The sequence below is a fragment of the Trachurus trachurus genome (genome assembly GCF_905171665.1).
Source record: "Trachurus trachurus genome assembly, chromosome: 11".
Lineage (NCBI taxonomy): Eukaryota > Metazoa > Chordata > Actinopteri > Carangiformes > Carangidae > Trachurus > Trachurus trachurus.
In genome coordinates this window covers 5583577-5604224 of record NC_139904.1, presented here as the reverse complement: position 1 = coordinate 5604224, position 20648 = coordinate 5583577, and the positions used below count along the sequence as shown (strand labels likewise).

The 20648-nt window shown below is 42.5% G+C and overlaps 1 protein-coding gene across 1 annotated transcript; it reads right to left on the bottom strand.

Moving 5' to 3' along the window:
* Positions 1-3332: 3332 nt before the first annotated feature.
* Positions 3333-20589, bottom strand: LOC310993142 (uncharacterized protein). Its single transcript, XM_083981452.1, has 11 exons — positions 20491-20589; positions 18278-18427; positions 18046-18153; positions 10993-11148; positions 10178-10306; positions 9737-9857; positions 9443-9618; positions 7304-8705; positions 6498-6644; positions 5927-6088; positions 3333-5317 (listed from the first exon to the last, which is right to left on the bottom strand). Exons 3-11 carry the CDS (start codon positions 18112-18114, stop codon positions 4776-4778), a joined length of 2904 nt encoding a protein of 967 aa, XP_083837578.1. The 5' UTR covers positions 18115-18153; positions 18278-18427; positions 20491-20589; the 3' UTR covers positions 3333-4775.
* Between the last annotated feature and the right edge of the window lie 59 nt (positions 20590-20648).

Genomic DNA, 20648 nt, shown 5'->3' with positions numbered 1-20648 from the left:
AATCATGTTTTCTTGAAATGCTAAATTTCCCTTTTTGAAGACTCAATAATCTCATCATTGTCTTCATCATCTCATTACAACTGCATTATTATGTATTAACATGCTGTTAAAGCAGAAGTAAGCGGAATGTTTGTGTTAATATAAGTCTTAAATAGTTATATCTTCCAACAGCAATCACGTATATAGAGTGTTTGGTCTGAAACACGGGTCTGTCAGTCACTCTGCTCTGCTGTAAGCCGAGGAGAAAACTTTCCTTGTATCCTACAACCTTTATCCAATGAGGAGAGAGAACGGCATAAAGGGGCGGTCCTCTGTGTGTGTGCAGCCAAGGGATGCGCGTGAATGTGGTGACGTAGGGACGAGGGCGGGGACTGCTAACTCCATCGGCTGACAAGAAGTTAGCCAAAACGACCGGATCACTTACTTCTGCTTTAATTGACGGTTTGCATCTTTCTTCTCTGGTTAAAAGCGACAACTTAGGTGGATGTTAAAACCCGACATTGGACAGTTTTTTTCTGATTTTGGTTGGAAATCAAAATATGTACTACTCAGCATCTCTATGGCATCATCTGGTCTCCATGGTGACACCGAAGGCCCTGAAGCGGGTCAGTTATGTGGTTAACGACAACGTCAGACTCCATGAGAGTTGCTCATAAAGCTGAAGTTCCTAAACTTTTCTTGGATGACGCACATTAATGTTTATATTGTTTATAACTTATCATGAAGCTGTTTATTGTCTGGATCAGAACAGATATACAGTATGATTCACTGATTAATATTTCCCTGTAATCTGTATAGACTGTTGTTTTGTCTGATTTACAACTCTAAGTGAATTAACACCACATTAATGAGACATTTTAGTCATAATTAGGACAAAACTGTATTTGATTCGTTAAGATACTTCAACCAGCACCTATTCATGATGCTTAGACAAAGAAAGAACCAGTGGAAAAACACCACAACACAACTAAATCAGTGGTAACAAACATCTGCAGCTCTTATGTTACTGCTACATAACAACTGTTCAGTTTGGATTACGCAATCTGACTTGCTTGTGTAAAAAAAAAAAAGGCAACACAAGGACTCAGCTGACCATCGTGTCCTAATGTAACTCATGCTGAGTAACTGTCAAATTCCCAATCTCCCCCCTGCTGTTTTTAGACTATAAGCCGTGTTTCTCCATGAATGGGGAGACTCACATCCGGCTCAACACATCAGTCCTGCATTTCCTCCTTTTCTCAACAACCGACTCCACTCCTCCTATTACTTCAATTAATCAGGAATGAATTGATTAAATGGAAAAGTACAGATTAGAATATTAGGAATAGTATAAAGGTAGATGTTTGTGTTAAAGCTCCATACAGTATAAAGGTAGACGTTTGTATTAAAGCTCCATAGTATAAAGGTAGATGTTTGTGTTAAAGCTCCATACAGTATAAAGGTGTTTCTATTAAAGCTCCATACAGTATAAAGGTAGATGTTTGTGTTAAAGCTCCATACAGTATAAAGGTGTTTCTATTAAAGCTCCATACAGTATAAAGGTAGATGTTTGTATTAAAGCTCCATACAGTATAAAGGTAGATGTCCATGTGTAGTGTGATTATAAAGCAGCTCTAGGTTCTATATTAATACTGTGAAAGTATCTGATTGGCTGACACCGACCTGTTGTTACTAGAGCTCCAGAGAGAAGCTGAGAGAGGACATGCAAAACTACACAAAGGGAAATTCATTAATCAATTCATGGATCAAAACCTCAAATAAAAAGTAAAACGTTGGAGCTTCACACTGAGGTTTCAAGGTGAGCACAGAGAAACATTTTGTCCTTCAGCAGTTGAATGTTTGAAAAACAGTTTTTTTTTGTATGAATCTCTGCTCGTACGTCATTCAGCACAGTGAAGGTGAAATTTCCAGGCAACAGTCATAAAGGTATTTCTGAGCAGAGGACGACGTCAGTGCACAAAGACTCAGCGGACCCCTTGAAATACAATGATGAATCAGTTGCAACTCATACATTTTAATGCATTTTGGCAGGAGATTATTCATACTCACAGGCCTTCATGTTAAATGTTGCATAATTAAATGATGCGTCCCCTAATACGTTTTATTTTACAGACGCACTAAGTCAATGTAAATGGAAGTGGAGTGACTGGAATACAGTGATTTAATGTGTCTTTATGGCCCTCTGGTGGCGACAGGGAGAAAGTTATTTTTAGGTTCAAAGACAAAGTTTGGCTCAAGGAGATCTGTAAAGAACATAAAACAATTGGGAGTTTAAAAGGTGACATTCAATTCGCCAGAAGCTTTTGAGTACACAGAGATAATCCTCTTAATAAAAACCAGGCAACAGTGCGAGAGCAGTGAACGTGTCATCATTTTTATTTCTCAAATGTACTGTATACTGTCACAGTTTACAACACAACTTTAAATTGAAATACAAAGCAAAATAAATTCATTTCATACAAAATTAAATTTGAGAAATAATATCAACGTTATGGACTCATCTCATCCATCTATACTGAAACTCCTCACATCGAACCGACTAAAGTCTTTCAGTCCATTTTCCCACCAAAGTTCACATTAATAGGAGCTGAAAACACACGAAGGACACGAACGTACCCATGAAACACAAAGAAAACCCACAGTTGCGTTCAGGGGTGGTTTTCGATTTTTTACTGTATCTCATTGATCATCTTCTGCTTCTGTTCGTGTGTTTCAAGGTCAAAAAACTGTCTGAAAACCTTCAGCCGCCACGAAGCAGCTGTGTAAAGAAGAGCTACATGACATGATGTGGAGAAGCAGAGCCTTTTGTACATATTGACCTTCTTCTACAGGTGTGTTGAAATTTCATCACCCACTCACACATAGGGTTGCAAAGGGGTGGAAAATCTCCAGTAAATTTCCAGAAACTGGAATGGGAAGTTAAATTGGGGAATTTGGGAAATATTCCAAACTGGAAACCTTCCATGGGAATTATGGGAATTTATGGGATCTATTGGGAATTTATGGGAATTAATTGGAAATTGGGGGTAATTTAAACAAATTTATATCATATCCAAACATATGTAAATTTAAATATTTTTGTTTTGTCATAAGCAGACATCCATGCAAAATAATACAATTAAAAAAACATGACATTTCAACAAATGTATTTGTGACTAGAACTTTATCAAGTTTTAATTCTTAATTCGTATAAACAATCAATTATTTTACTAAACAACAAAAACATGAATGTTGAGTAAAATATTACTCCCAATACTCCTCAATAGTCCTGCAGTAAGCAGTGTGCTGACTGCATGTGATGGAGGAATAGCATATAGATATTTAAGTTAAGTTCCCTGTTTAGGGCCAACCTTCAATTTTGTAATTATGGATCTATTCCCATTTATTCCCGTTTATTCCCATATATTCCCGTTAATTCCCATGGAAAGTTTCCAACTTTGAAAATTCCTGGAATTTTGCAACCCTACTCACACACCAAATAGATGACACACACTCACACACACACAGATGTTTACAGAGGAGGGTCTGCTCAGACAGCATGCAGGTCGATTTTTTTATTTTATTTTTTTTTAATTCAGCCAACGCTGCAGCTAAACATCATCACACAACGACACGTTTCTGCTTCTGGTCTAACGGCCGGTGGTACAGAGAGGACACGATCAATAACAGGATGGATCAGGAGCGACTACAGGGAAGATAAAGCCACCATTGGTTACTGAGCTGATCGATTATGCAGTGTTTCAACAGCCAATCATGCTTGATTAATGCAACCAGCTCAGCGTGACACTGTAATCAAACCTGATTATTAGTTTTTATTGGAGGCCATTGCTGCGTCAATAAATAATCAAGCAATAAATCAATAAATAGATCAATAAATAGTTACTCGTGATTGTAACACTCTGATATACAGTATATTTCAAGGTTTATCTGTGATTACTTCCACTATTTACATCAGCACAATATTTACTGCACACTGTGCGCAGGTCACACACACACACACACACACACACATACACACACTCTCTGCCCTGTACAAACACATGCACTCTAAATGAAAACCTACAGTGACGTCATTTCCCGGATCAATAGTGTTAATGTTTCACAGGTCCGTCCACAGAACACACACACATTCAGCAACTCTTCAGTTTTTCTACACAGACGCTCACACTCAGGTGCTTCCTGCTGCTCTGACTTGCACATGAAAAATTATTAATCAAGTAGATTTGTTTCAGATAAGAAGAAGTGTACAGCTTCACACACACACATTGTTCTGTTTCTATATTATACTGTTTACACTGAATCGATGGCTGTTGGGTCTGTGCAGATTAAAGGACTGAGGGGACGGAGGGAGGAGGAGGAGGAGGAGGAAGGAGCGGAGAAGCTGAGGGAGTTTTCATGTTTTTTTTTGCCCTTTAAGTCAAATGCTGCTCGTGAAGTCTAACAGTACATCATAGTATAAGGTTCCATAGAGTTTTAGAGCACTTCATTGTGAAAAGTTACAGCGTTATTGCATCTTAGTCTGATTGTGAATTACTGTTGTTTCTGAAACCAGCACCTGTGATTGTGGCGAAGTATGACTCAGAGCAGGAATGGAGCTGCTGCTGTCGTATGGCTTAGAAATGGTGATGACGATGAGGATGACGATGAAGTTTATACTTCTAGAGGGCTAAAACATGTGAAACTACTCGTCTCCAACTGTCTCTTCAAAATACAAACATCCTTTTTTTTATTTTTTATTTTTTAGGCGTTTGTCAGAGACTTGACTCCTCGAGGTGTCAGAACAGGAATGGGTTGTTGTTGTTGTTACTCATCGTCTCACCGAACCCGCTGCCCGACAGCAACTGTGGCTGCAACGGGACTCCGCCCACAATCTGTGGCATGACTCCGCCCACTCCACACACTCCTCCTCCTCCTCCTCCTCCAAACAAACTGGACTGACCCATTCCTGTTCCCGACAGCAAAGGATTCCCGACGGGAGGTCCGGTTTGCACCATCATCCCCACTCCTCCCATTAGCGGACTCCCTCCCACAGAACCAGGAAGTACCGGTACCGTTTCTGGAGCCGCCCGGGCAGCCTGAAGCATGTTGCAGCCGGAATAATACGCACCCATATTATTATGGGATGGTAGCTGGAAAAGGGGAGTTTCACCGGCGGGATTAGCGGCCCCAAATGTAGGAGTCGGTGCACCGTGGAGGGGCGCAAGGGTGGAACCAAAAGGACTCCCGGGTAGGTGTGACGATTGAGGAAGGAACCCCCCTGCAACAGCCCCCGACCTGACCACAGGGCCAGACGTCATGCCCATGGCTTTGAAAGCGCCTGGGAAATTAGGAAAAGTGATGGCGGGATGAAGGGATGAGGGGGAGGAAGGATTCGAAGGAGGGGAGGACAGTTCAAAGTTTTCCAGCAAAGAGAAAAGTGCACCAGAGCAGAGAGAGGAGGGGAGGAGGAGTTATATATCTGCTGGTTAATATACACGAGTATCTATTATACAGGGTAACGTCAGTAGGTTACTAATGCTTACACACACACACACAGACACACACATACACACACAAACATAACACCTATACTCTACAGCAACACCACAGGAGAGGGGTGGGTGGGCAAAACACATAATCACAATAATCTTTTCCATACAAACCTATTGATAAATATCTATTTGTCAGTCATGCTGTCCCCACCCCTCCCTCACTCTCTCCTTCTCTCTCTCTCTCTCTGGACTGAAGACTTCAGCTGAACAGTAGTGGAATGCATTTTTAACATCACTGCGTGGCAGATGTTTAGTGTCTCAGAGGTTAACCAGTCTCGGAGGTTGATCATGCATCCATTGGAATGAAGCGCACCACAAATAAAATACACATGAAGCCTTCGTCAAGAACCGTCTTTGTCACCCAGAGCGAAGCGTTTTTTTTTATCTGTCCTTACCGACGGCTGGTATCTGGGCAGCGAGTGTGTCGACGAGGGGGCGTTGTTTGGGTTTGGGGTGAGCAGAAAATAGATCGTCCAAGTCAACCAGCGACGCCCCCGCTGAGCCCAAGAACGAAGCAGTCCTTCTGTACATCTCCTCTCCTTGTGCTGTTCGCTTTCCTGCAATAAAATACAGGTCCAATGCTACTCTAAAAGGTGTTTTCTTCAGGGGAGACAGGTCAGGGAGGAAGAGAGAGCAAAGCGGAAGAGAAGGTTAATTGATTAAATTGTTAGCTGCCGACAGACGGAGAGGTGGAGGTGAGATGGAAGTGGGATGGAAGTAAATGGAGGAAAGTGGTCACGCATGCAAATGACCTTTACATGAAAACACGTACAAGAAAGGTGCAAATCCATGCTGCCACACACAGAGTTTAGTCTTTAGAGTCACTTCTCAGCCAAGAAAGAAGCAGATAGATTTTAGCCGATTTAATCAGAATGAAGAATTTCACTGCTGAACCCAAAGCAGACAAGAGTTTATTCTCCGGGGTAATGGATGGATCACAGAGATTCAGTGTAAACTGTGTTTTACCTGTGGCATCGCTAGTTGCATTGCTTGGTGCACCCCAAGGATCATTGGCTTTAGATGCTCCGTCTCCAAAGGGGTCACTAGATTGGGAGTTGTCAGCGGGTGGAGCGGGTGAACCCCATGCATCGTCCCCACTGGCTGGAGCTGCAGCTAAGTGGTTACAAAGAACAGACAGGCTTAAACCGGACACAACAGTAATATATACTGTGTATGCAAGACCAGTTTCTGTGATGAACTACTCTAAACTAAAGGTTTCCATGGTTTAGCACATTACCCAACCTTCCCCAGTGGTTATAGAACTAGGCCCCAGGATCTACAGCACTTCAGTGAATGGTTAACAAGTGGTCATTAATGGAGGAAAGATTGTAACCCTGTCTCTGTTCAAACTTGGTCACTGGCATCAAATATCAACCTCCCCCTTGATCAGACCCCAACTGTTAACTGACTCTTGACTGATCCTCCCAAAGACAACCAATTATCACTTATTTTGGGGTTGTTGCCTAAAGAGACAGGACACAGACGGGGCTGGAGACCAACCTTACAATTAGTAGACTACCCACTCCCCTTACTGAAGCACAGAATGCCAGTATGGTGTAATACTCAATGGTAGTTCCACTGGTCCATTTTGGTACTACAGAGGTGACATTTCCCCCCTATGGCCACATTAATTCCTATCATGACATTTCAGCAAGTTCCACTGTGAATGCAGAATCTTAAGTTTGAGGGATTTCTTTGCATAGATATGCCCCAAAGTTTCAGTAAGAAAGAGTAAAAAGATTTATCTTGTTGTTAATTTGTTTGCTTCTTACCTGGGGCTCCCCATGGGTCATCGTCTGGTTTGGAGGAATCCCCAAATGGATCTGAAGTATCAGTAGGTGAGGAGGCCCCATCTCCCCAAGGATCTCCACCCTTGGTTTCCTTTGGTGCTGATGATGTTCCCCAGGCATCTGCTGCGGTGGCAGGTGGAGAGGTGGCAGGGGCTCCCCACGCATCTGCACTGTCTTTGGGTGACTCCACAATATTGAAGGGATCCGGGGCTTCATCATTTGGTGCGCTGGATAGTGCTGCAAATGGGTCTGCCTTAGGGGGTGTTGTTGGTGAGGCAAAGGGATCTTCTGTTGGAGGTTTGGATGGTGCAGAGAAAGGGTCCTCCTTAGGTGGTGTTGTTGGAGCAACAAAGGGATCCTCTTCTGGAGCTTTGGATGGTGCAGAGAAAGGATCCTCTTTAGGTGGTGTTACTGGTGCAGCAAATGGGTCATCTTGAGCAGGTTTGGATGGTGCAGAGAAAGGAAGTGTTGTGGGAGCACCGAAGGGGTCGTCTGATGCTGGTGTTGTAAACGGGTCTTCTTTAGGGGGGGTTGATGCTGGTGCGGTGAAAGGGTCATCTTTTGGGGTACTGAATGGGTCATCATTGGAGGCATTAAAAGGGTCACCTTTTGGGGTACTGAATGGGTCATCTTTTGGGGCATTAAAAGGGTCAACTTTTGGGGTGTTGAATGGGTCTTCTTTAGGGGCATTGAAAGGATCATCTTTTGGGGTGTTAAATGGGTCTTCTTTGGGGGCATTAAAGGGATCATCTTTAGGGGTGTTAAAGGGATCTTCTTTTCGGTCATTGAAAGGATCATCTTTTGGGGCATTAAATGGATCATCTTTTGGGGTATTGAAAGGATCACCCTTTGGAGCACTGAATGGGTCATCTTTAGACGAACTAAAGGGATCCGCTTTATCTTTCGGAGCAGCAAATGGATCCTCCTTGTCTTTGGGCGCATTGAATGGGTCTGAACTGGCTTTTGGGGCGTTGAAAGGATCATTTTTTGCTGCACTAAATGGATCAGGCCCGTCCTTTGGTGCTGCAAATGGATCTTCTCCATTTTTTGGTGCAGCAAAAGGATCTCCTCCATTTTTTGGTGCAGAAAATGGATCTTTCTCAGTTTTTGGTGCTGCAAATGGATCTTCAGCAGTTTTTGGTGCTGCAAATGGATCTTCATCCGCTGTAGTATCAGTAGTTTCAGGTCTTGTGGGTGTGCCCCATGGATCTGTGGCCTCCTTGGGTTCTTTGGGGGCTCCCCATGGATCTGGCTTCACCTCCTTCACCTCCTTCACCTCCTCGACCACCTCCTCCTCTGCCTTTTCTCCACCCCAAGCATTAACTTTTCCTTCATTGCCTTTGCCTGCATCTTCCCATTTCAGTTCATCGTCACTCATCTTTGCCTAGGAAATTACAATTACACATTATTAAAGTGTTACCACTTCTAACTAAACCGGTACACTTGTGTCAAATAATCAGTTATATTTAGTACTTGGCTTACAGTATTTGGTGATTATAAGCAGTGGTGTCGGAAGCAAAAAAAAAGTGGGTTGGCCCTCCTCTGGAAAATTTTTACTCTATAGAAGAACTTTTAGATGCCATCTCTACCTTTCAAATGAGTTTCAATTAAGCTCAATGCTCCAGAAAAACTTAACCTGATAACATTTAGATGCTCTATTAACGTATGTGACTCAGCTTGTGCCAATCAACTATGGTCGCACTCAGGGACCTAGGGCTGTAGAGCGGTACTTAGAAAATGACCGGAATTCTCCTTTAATAAGAGTGTCTAAGATATTTCTTTCACTGCTTCCCCTTTGATGAAAGTTAGTGAATGCTTGATTCAACTTTGCATTAGGCTTTGGTTGACTATCTCACACTTAACCCAAATTGTGTAAATCCATAAATTGTTCTTCACTATGAACCAATGCATAATCACATGATCACCGTGTACCAGTGAATCGTCTTCATGCAGTTCCATTTTAGACTCTAAGCTTGAATTGACATAATATTTCCACAAATACTCTGTTTGTTTCCCGAACAGACCTGGTTGAATCTGAGCTATGGAGAAGGGATGGCTGATTACTGTTTAAGAATATAAGGATATGCACATCAAAATCTGATAGAAATACTAAATACTCACCCTTCTTTCGGCTTCTTTCTTGTCAGCTTCCTGTTTGAGCCGTTCCTCTTTCTTTTTTTCAAATGAAGCGGTTAAATCAGCCACTGACGGTATGTTGTCTAAGCATGGAAGACCTGAGGACCCAGCAACGAAAACTGGCTTGTAGCTTGGATCCTTTACGGCATCCGAAGATGAAGCTGATTAGAAGGAAGGATGGAGAAAAAAGGTTGAATGAACTTTTTCTGACAGACAGGTATAATGAGTTGTATTAAACTGTGGGCATTTAGTAGTGAGTAATTGGACAGAGGGGCTCACCAGCAGCGCCTTTTGATGTCTTCTCTCTGGTCTTGAATGCAAAGTCTCTCTCCTCCTTTAGTTTGTCATCATCCTCCATTAGGACAAGGACAACCTTGGCCTTCTCTCTCACATTCCCACCCTAGGACAGATATGCTTGTATTAGACTATGATTTGACTAAGTCTGAATTGTATTCATATTCATGAATTCATCGAATTAATTAGGTCTGATTTAAGTCCTTTGAATGTCGTCAAGTCTGTTAGTGATAAAAAGTTGTACTCCTCTGAATAAAATCTATAATGAACCTGCTTTGAATCTTTAACTGTGAACCTGACATAGAGAGTATGATGACATGGCTATTGTAGTGCCAATAATAGATAACCCTACTGCATGACATGTAACCATTTTAATGGACACTAAAAGGCTGCATGCTTTGTAGATTATCAGGAAGCAAATATCACCTGATCTTTGCCATCTTTTTCTACAAAGCGGTACTCCGTGAGGGCTTTGACGATGTAGATGTTGTCTTTCATTTTCAAAAGCACGCGATCGTCACCGGTCTTCAACAGGTACTCCAGCAGTGTCAGGGACTAGGATGAAAAGAGTAAAACAATGAATACAACAAAGGAAAGACACACACATGGCCGCCAAAGTTGTGATAGTTTGTTTTGATACCATGTTTGTGATATCAAAATACCCCTCGCAGATTTGATTGGTAGTGCAGTTTTCTTTAAAAAAAACTTTGCTGATGGTCTGAAGAACACAAATAAATTCCAACTTTGACAGTTTAACTGCTGCTGACCTGGTCAAACATACACAAACTTAGATTTGAATCATTGTCTATCACTGTTAAGGCCTAATTTTCATCAAAATCATAACATTAGAGCTAACCACACTGTGATGCCTTCTGTATTAAAAGATATCTGCAGGATCATACTGACCTTGTAGATAGCTGACACTGTGCTTTATTCCCTTTTTGGACATTGGCCACTCAGAGTCCTGCACTGATCTACCCTGGCTACAGCTGCGCAAACCTCCAATGAAATTTTAATGTCTCTACTTTATGTGCTCAAGTTACTGTTCATTTATTTTTCTATGGCGTGTGTATTTCATTTATAAAGACCGTTTTATTCCAGTGTCTGCCTCTCATGTGTGTCAACAGAGCTGCCAATTCTGAATGCTTTGTTCAGCAAATAGTATTTAAGAATTCTGAATCAGTATAAACAGTATTAAATAATAGGTGTATTTGAAAATGTCTGGTTTCTATGTCCCTCACCTTGTGGATGTGTCTCCAGTTCTTGTCGTCTTTCAGGCGTTTCCAGAGCATCGTCATGATCTCGTTGCAGGCCACCACGTTGTAGGTGAGGTCGGAGAGGTCAGCCATCTGGGAGCTGGACGGGCCCCATGGGTCATTGGACGTTGCCTCTCTCACCTACAGAACAAGAGTTACAAGTTGTAGGTGTCAGCTAATGAGAAGAAAGCTGACAGCAGGACAACGAGGGACTGGCTGCAGCGTAGCTCCTTGTTTGAATCTGCTTTCATCGTGCCACTGAAAATGGTTAGTAATCAGTTCTGCTTGGATTTTATTGATCGCATCTCATTTGATCAGCATACTGGCAAGAAATGTGTCCCCACCTTCAACGTGACACGGACAAGCATCAAGTTCAGGACTAAAGGATTTCTCACTGAGACATTAAGGCTGAATCCCATTTCACCCCTTGGCCCTACAACTTGGCCCTACCCCTCCGTTTTGCGCGTTCACGTGTAGGGGTAGGGGTGTCCCAATTCCCGTTAGGACGGAGGGGTAGGGGGAAGGGGTAGGGCTACATAGCCCTCCAAACGGAGATTTTCCAGAGGCACACTCCAAACGGAGGGGTATGACAGATTTCCCAGAATGCATTGCGATTCACCGGCAAGATGGCTCCTACCGCGAAAGAAGTTCACAAATGTAAGTTATTTTCTCCATTAATAAAGTTTTAAAATTCACGAAAACCGTTGTATTGTCTAGTTTAACGTTGTTTCAATGTGTAATTGTCATTGTCTTAATAAAATGCACACGAAAAAAAAATCGCTATTAGCGGTGCTCTGTGGGCAGCCCTGATGTACACTACAGTGATAACGTTATCAATAAAAACTTCGGCGACCTCGCTGCTGGTATTGATAGCGTTATGGGATACGCAGGAATGTCATGCACAAATCAGATGTAACGTAAACATTAGCCTGCATGAAGTTGTGAACAAATTGCGAGCATCCACGCTACACGGATATTGTAACCCGAGCAATATCTAACAACAGCTATCCTTGTCTGCTATCTATGCAGGGACTCCAGAAGAAACCAGACGGCTCATCCGCTTCAGAGCTGAGAATGAGCAGCGTTTCCTCAAATCGAAGGCTGCTTCAAAACAACTTTGGGAGTGAGTAATTTGTTTTAGGTTGCTTGACTGTATACATAATTTTTTTTTTTAAATCTTGCTTTTCATTGTTTTTTACATCACTCCTCATGTTTGTTATGATACAGGACGTTGTTGAAAGAGCTTGGCCTGGAAGGCAAAATAACGTGCCAACAAATCTCCAAAAAGTGGGAGAATTTGAAAAAAAAATATAAGGTAAGCAAGAAGCACTGTAGTTCTAATTTAGATAGATGCCTAATTGTAATCTGTAATCTTTCAGTTAGCGCTGCAATGATGAACTGCATATTTATACGTTTTTTTTTTATTATTATTGCAGGAGCTGAAAACTCCAAAAACAGGTTCCGGAACAGATGCCGGTGAGAGCACAGCATCTACTTGGCAATTCTACGAGGACATGCATCAGGTCTTGGGAGCCAGGCCATCCATGGACCCTCCTGTTGTGGTCGCATCATATGGTCCTGATGATCCTATCACTCTTCTTATGGTAAAGATACAGCCACATCATGTATTTTTATTGATTATTGATCTTTTGATATGAAAATGATAACGTATATGTTGTTCATTAGAACCCAGCATCTTAAGAAATATATTTTCAACATACATGTTGTTATTATGTATTGTACATACATACACATGGCCATCATATCACCTACTTCAGGAATATAATACCTTCTCAATTTGCTTTGTTGTTTTAGGAGATTGTCGAGCCCACTACCCCGGCCACAGCTTCTTCAGAGGCAGCCAGTTGCTCTGATGCTCCTACCTCTGTTCCTGCTACCTCTGTTCCTGCTACCTCTGTTCCTGCTACTGTGGCTACGCCAACCCCAACCCCCTCCCCCAGAAAAAAGAAGAGGAAGGTAAACCACATTGTGGATTTTCTGGCACAGGAAAGTGTCAAGGAGCAGAAAAGACACGAGGAAAGTGAGGAGAAAACAGAGCGTTTCTTAGGCCTGTTTGAGCGACTGATTGATAAAATGTGAAAGAAAAAAAAAGGGGTTTTTGTGCAATATGTCCCCTGTTTTATCACACTAGTTCATGTGATGACTATTGTTGCACTGTTCTGATGTTTACCTCAGAAGTACTGTTGTTCTCAGGACCAAATTAAGAAATGATGTGCTGTTCTGTGTGTGTGATAACTTGTTTACTTGTTTTACTACCTCAAAAGCACAGCTGACTGTGTGTGTGTTTTTTGAATGTGATGTCAGTGACATAATAAAGTGCAATATTGTTTTCTAATACAAGTTTGTGAGCATGAATATCACACCAGCTAAACATTAATAACACCTGAAACAAATATTAGCATTAAAATAGATTTATTCAAAAAGAAAAACTTCACACATCCCTGAGGTAAGATCACAAAAAACTATATACATTGTCCATTTCCGGATCAGTCAGCGTCTTCATGGGGCCTGCACATTGCCTGAGACCAGGGCAGCCAGTCTGTCCCTTGTTGCATTGCCAGACCTCTCATTAGCTGCCAGGGGCTCACGGGGAGGTTGGGGGTCTAGCATATCCTGTGCAGCATCGTCATCTGGCTCGAGCATGTCCCCATTATCCAGACACACATTGTGAAGAAAGGCACAGGACGCAATAACCTGAGGTGCAAATGTTGGTTTTACCTCCAAGGCTTTGAAAAGTGTACACCTCCACCTGGTCTTCATCATTCCAAAGGCCCTTTCGATTATGCTGCGGCCCTTGGAATGATAATGATTGAAGCGCCCCTGTATTGGTCCATTAACTGGCTCCTTGTACGGTGTAATCAGGCAGATTGGTATGTCCAAACATGGGTAGCCACCGTCTCCTAAAAGAATGTAGCCTGTGGGAGGGTACCGTCTTGCTCTGTAAAAGCTGCTGTTCTTCATGACTCGTGTGTCATGAACTGACCCCGGGTAACCAACAAAGATGTCCAGGAATCTTCCACTGGAATCACAAATTGCCTGCATGTTTACAGAATAGAATCCCTTATAATTTAAATAGTCTATTCGGTGCTGTGCTGGTGGTTTTATTCTAATATGGCTTCCATCTATTGCACCCACAACATTGTTAAATGCAGGGGTCCCTGATAGGTGGGCAAATCCTTGTCCAACTGCATGAAGCTGTCCTATCTGGGGGAAAGAGATGACACGCTTCAGGTTGATCCATATACAGATGTTACTGGTTCAAATTTGCGGACTTCACGCGTGGTCCACGCGAGACGGCACAAGACTCATGCATTTTTTTTCTTTGGCGAGACAAGAGGTTTTAATGAAAAGCCTCAATGTGCCAAAACAACCGCCAGGTGGCATCTGTGAGAACGGAGGACGACAGGCGGATGACTCAGTGATCTGTGCAGTAATCCACAGCTTAAACTCTAGGCTATTAAACTAGAACTAACTACTGTATACCCTGCCTAAATCACAGAAACTATTGTAATATGATAAAGCCTGTCTTGCTTTATGACTTGATGATTATGTATCACATATCGCCGCGATTAGGAGTGGCGCTGTTCATGATACAGAATACAAGAGGATGAAAGGAGAACTAGCTGCAGACAGTAAATAATATAGTAGCCTAGTTTTTCAATGACAAAATGTAACGACGGCAGCTACAGTAGACTATAGCCCACGTCTCACTCTCTTTTTTCGGTCATCTGTCTCGTCATCTCCAAAATGTGTTTTTAAAATGAGCCAACTACAGTACTGTGCAGTAGTGCCGCAGATTTCTCACTCCGCACCTTGTTTGAGAGTGCAGCTGGATGATTTCTTGTGAATGAACGGGTCTGTGTCACTTTGGGGCTGGGCGATAAAACATAGGATAAATAACTTTCCCTCGATAGAAGACGCGGCCGATACAAAGTGACACCGTCAGCCATGCAGCCGGCCTGGACTTTTTATTTTATGAAGGATCATCTGCGCAAGGCAAAGATGATAGCATCAACAAAACACGGCGTAACACACGCGGCTGTATGGGACAGGCTTTTATTTAATTCAGAACAAACCACTTAGCAAAAATGGAAAATATAGTCTATAATAATTAATTGATCTGTTGTTTGGCCACTGTTTGAAAATAACCCGAATTATGAGCAAATAATCTGATCCAGAACAGCAGTCATAATCAGACTTCTTCTAAATAAACCTAAACATTAAATAACTGGGTCAGGTCGGACCATGGGGTTATTTTTTCTCTTCTTCTTCACAGGAGAAGAGGAGGTGCGCTGCGCTCACGGACGCGTTGATGTTTTGTGATTTATCTGCTGCCTTGACTCTGCCCTTTATACATGTGCGTTCAGATTAACAATAAGACAAGCCATGGTTGAGTTTATTGAGTTTTAGCTGCTCAATCTCATTGTTTCAAAGAAAAGGGATTGATTTTTATAACGAAATGAAACGAAAACAATATTATATTGATACATTGTTGTAAAAAAAATCCAAAAGAAACGAAAATGAACTAAAGAAAATAACTTTCACACACACACACATTAAAACAGTGCGATTGGTTGAAAGCTGATAATTAGCCATGTGCTTATAAGCTGATTGGCCGAAACCAAGAACAAAGCCGCGTGAATGGCCAATCGCCATGTGTTAACATTTCCATATTCCGCACATTCTGTGACAAACTGTAAACTGTTTTCTTGTCTGTAACAACATCTATTGCACGTCTGTCCGTCCTGGGTGAGGGATCCCTCCTCTGTTGCTCACCCTGAGGTTTCTCCTGGTTTTCCCTGTTAAAAGGGTTTCCATGGAGTTTTTCCTCAGTCGATGTGAGGGTCTAAGGACAGAGGATGTTGCTACGATGCCATGTAAAGCCCTTTGAGACAAACTGTTTGTAAAAACGGGCTATACAAATAAAATTGCCTTGCCTTGCCTTGCCTTAACGGCCGACATGTAAATCAGCTGTTTCGATGGGCGTTATATGAATAGAGATGTTAATGTGGTACTTTGCACATAGCCTCCTCTTCTCCTGTGAAGAAGAAGAGAAAAAATAACCCCATGGTCCGACCTGACCCAGTTATTTAATGTTTAGGTTTATTTAGAAGAAGTCTGATTATGACTGCTGTTCTGGATCAGATTATTTGCTCATAATTCGGGTTATTTTCAAACAGTGGCCAAACAACAGATCAATTAATTATTATAGACTATATTTTCCATTTTTGCTAAGCGGTTTGTTCTGAATTAAATAAAAGCCGCGTCTTCTATCGAGGGAAAGTTATTTATCCTATGTTTTATCGCCCAGCCCCAAAGTGACACAGACCCGTTCATTCACAAGAAATCATCCAGCTGCACTCTCAAACAAGGTGCGGAGTGAGAAATCTGCGGCACTACTGCACAGTACTGTAGTTGGCTCATTTTAAAAACACATTTTGGAGATGACGAGACAGATGACCGAAAAAAGAGAGTGATACGTGGGCCATAGTCTACTGTAGCTGCCGTCGTTACATTTTGTCATTGAAAAACTAGGCTACTATATTATTTACTGTCTGCAGCTAGTTCTCCTTTCATCCTCTTGTATTCTGTATCATGAACAGCGCCACTCCTAATCGCGGCTATCAGGCTGTCAGCATTGTCCCCAAAACGTCTGAGCAGTATTTAGTACGGTGCTGCCACCTAGAGGAAAACAGTTGTGGTGAAAAGTCACGCGATCACGCGATCCTGCAGTGCAGGACAAACCCCGCAAATTTGAACCAGTAACATCTGTAGCATTCGCTATTTTGTGGATGATGCGGTGGACTGTGGATTTGGGCACATTGAAAACACAAGATACAACTCGGTAAGACAGTCCATGAGCCAGCCAGTAAACATAGATGAGCACTTCTAGCTGACTCCCCCAGCCATGGTCCTGTTCACTCTGCAGCAGCCTCTGCAGACCATTCATGGCTCTTCTGCTGAGGCGAAAATCCTGCTGCAGCTCTGCCTCCACGTTAAACCACAACCGCAGGATGGGCACGTTGTGGTTCAGTTTGCAATATGATGCAGGGTGACCAGCCTGGAAAAAGAAATATGTTCATGTCATTAGTCTCAATTAGAAGGATTTAACTATAGTTTTATCTGCAGGACATTTGGCTTTTCCCCACCGCAAAAACGCATTAATAGCATCTACAATACAGTCATGCTACGTATTTATACTGTATTTTATCTTATCAGATCTGCCCACTGATAAAGTGAGCACATTACATGTGCATCACAAACGGTAGAATGCAAATGTTATACAGACTAACGTTAAGTTAACGTTACCAAGCTTTTGTACAAAACAGACTAGCGTTACCGATGTTAAAATGCTATCGTTAGCATGCTAACGTCGGTAGGAACACAGTGATTTCTATTGCACACAAACGTTCTCCATTACGTTCTACATACCATAACATAATCCACCAGCATTCCCAGGCGTTGAAGACGTCTTCGTTTTCTTGCATTGCTCCGTTTAGCTGCAGACAACCGTAAAAGGATGCCAATAGCCCACGCAAGAGAGATCACCACAGCTGTAGACGGCATGATTTCCCAAGATTTCCATAAACAGCTTGTCGCGGCTGCCTACGTAAGAGCCAGTGGCGACTACTGATGACGTACGCGATTGTCGAGGGGTGTCCCAATTCGGAGGGCTTGAATTTCAGCCCTACCCCTTGGCACTCCGTTTCAAGGGGCGAGGGGCAAGGGGTAGGGGCAAGGGGTAGGGGTACAAAAGAGAAATGGGATTGGGCCTAAAAGTAAAATCTTTCCTTTAAAAAGCAAAAGAACATGTTTCATTAAACTTGAAACCAGTGTTTTGACCTGTTGATCTTTAACCTCCACACCTGTGCTGAAGATGTGTTTCCAAAGACACAACATGTCTTTCCCCATGAAATAGATATGCCATCTGTATCCAAACTTACAGATCATAACAGAAAAATATCTTATTTCCTGGTCAAGGTAACATTAAACAGAAAGATTACAGGTTATTCCTACCTTGACCTCGGCCTCAGAGTAGTTCTGGACCAGGTTCTTCAGCTGTCGGCGGAGCATAGAGGACGTCATGGTGTCTGGCTGGGAGGTGGGTAATCAAACCACCACGATCTGATGCAGAGTAAACACAGTTAACAAACAATGCTGCATGCTCAAACAGTTGGCAAACAGATCTGGACCAGATGGCCCCACCAATGGATATCAAGTCGCACATGCACATTGTTAACTCTCATACCTCTTTGTGAAGCCTGGCTGTGCTGTCAAAGTCTAGAGTTCAAGTTGCTTGTGTGCAGCCGCTGGCTCAGTGAGCGTTCATCCTGCTGGTCTCTCTTCCCCCTGACTGCATTGACTTGTCTCAGGATGTTAGAAAAACCAAATCCTGGCGCTGCAGGGAGGAACCAGACGGTCAACACAAAACAAAGAGGAGGGGGGAGAGGGGGGTGGGTGGGACCAACTCACAATAATAGCAAGCAAACACATATGAATGTGAGACTGCTAAGCTACGCTGCAGACGGTAGAGGTGTCAAAAATGAAAAGTGTTAGCAGTTTTTTTGTTGTTAGAGTCAGATATACTTAGGATGTACTGTTCAGTTTCCTTTTCAAAAGCTATAAATGAGGGTTTTGAGTGACTACATTTGGTTTTATGAATATGGTATTTCCCTAAAATGATCCGCAAATGTATTATGTATAACTCTTTATGTTGTTTTGCTTTTTTTGTTATGGAAACCAAACAGTACATCTTTCCAACACTGGGAAAAATCTGAGTTAAAGGGACAACGAGGAGTTTCTATTCGGTTATAAAAAAGTCTCACGTTAATGTGGATGAATCTACGCTTCCCACACTTGTTAATGGGCCCATTTTCGATAAATATATTGTTCTGTCTCTATCGTTATTTTGTTATTATTAGTGGTGGCGGAGATGCTGGTTGAGCCGACCAGCGTTTTTTACTTTCGGTTTCGCAACGAGTCATGAGAATAACGCAGCTGAATCACCGTTTATGGTCGGAACTACGACGGTATGTGAACCTCTTTGAACCTCTGACTTTAATTCTTGATGAATGAAAACATGAGTCCGTCTTGCGCCGGTCAAAAGAATTTTACGGTGCGCGCGGAGGCTCATAAATGTAGTGTGAAAACGCTTCGCTTTTCCAAAACTCCTCGTTGTCCCTTTAATCTTGGCTTTAATGCGGGCCTCCATGGGGCCCTAAACTAAATTTTATTTTGGGGCCCTATATTACTGCCAATAATACTGATTATTGATCATTTACACACCTACTACAAACTTATTTCATTTCATTTCTAATCTGTCATGACAAATCATCATCCTAGTCTGGCATGTTGTTACTGTCACAACCTGGTTTTATTGGCACTTTGGTATCCTTTTGTCACGGCTTATGAGCCAGGTTGTGACATTACCTATGGTTTTTTAATGATTTAGTACTAAGTGGGATAGTGAAGGTCACAATGGGCCTACTAAATGTAACAAAATAAACCAATAGACAATGCATTTGCTGTAAACACGTCATAAATAAACTGCAACAGCAATGGGCAACAACACTTTGAAGTGCTACAACAACAAAACAAGGGCAATTCTGTGTACATCCCCATATTCCGTGTTGTAAACTGTTTTCTTGTCTGTATACAACATACATGTTGCCCGTCCTGGGTGAGGGGGGGGATTCCTCCTCTGTTTCCCACCCTCAGGTTTCTCCAGTTTTTTCCCTGTTAAAATGGTTTTCTTGGGAGTTTGTGAGGGTCTATGGGCAGAAGATGTTGTCATGATAACTGGCTATACAAATAAAATTGCCTTGCCTTGCCTTGTCTACCGTAAATGTAATTACGCAGGATTTCTGTAGGGATCGACAGAAGTTACGCACTATAACGTTAGATAGTGAATTGCTTTTGAGTTCGCTTATGCCATTGGGCCGGCTCTGCTTTAATGTACCGGGACATTGACGGTAGAAGTGTTGACAGCTCCTGTCTGGGTGTCATTTTGTCACAATCACTGCGACAGAAACGAAGCCTCCTCCTCCTCCTCTTCTCAGACAGGCTCTTAGCTCTGTGGCTAAGCTACAAGCTAGCTAGCAGCCTGCAGCCTTGGAGGAGGTTTTGTGTTGAGAAAATTAGCTTAAAAACCTCGTTTACAGAGCCGAGTGGGTGTCAGCGTGAGCCACGGCGACTGTACCTCGACGTGCGTATGAATTATGTATCTGTCTGATTCACACATCGTGTTTTCAGGACCTCGGAGAGCGACTGAAGACGGACAGCAGCCGTCAACAATATGGCTAACGGGCCGAGCTTTAAAATATCAAGACTTCAGCGACCCAAAGGAGGGATTTTTTTTACTTCAATACTTCAAGAAACGGGCGCTGCTTTTAGTTCACAACAACACTCGCCGATGTCGTGTGTCAAGAACATGTATTTATATGAGAAAATAAAAGCACTAACCCTCTCGTAGATCTTCAGGAACCTTCGAGGAGACGAGACGACACGACGCGGTTTCCGCTTCCGCTACTTTTCAGCAGCAGCACCTGCAAGCGAAGCGAAGCGGTGTTGTTGCCAGGTTTGACTGACAAGAAGTAAACAAATCAGAAACCAAGACCACA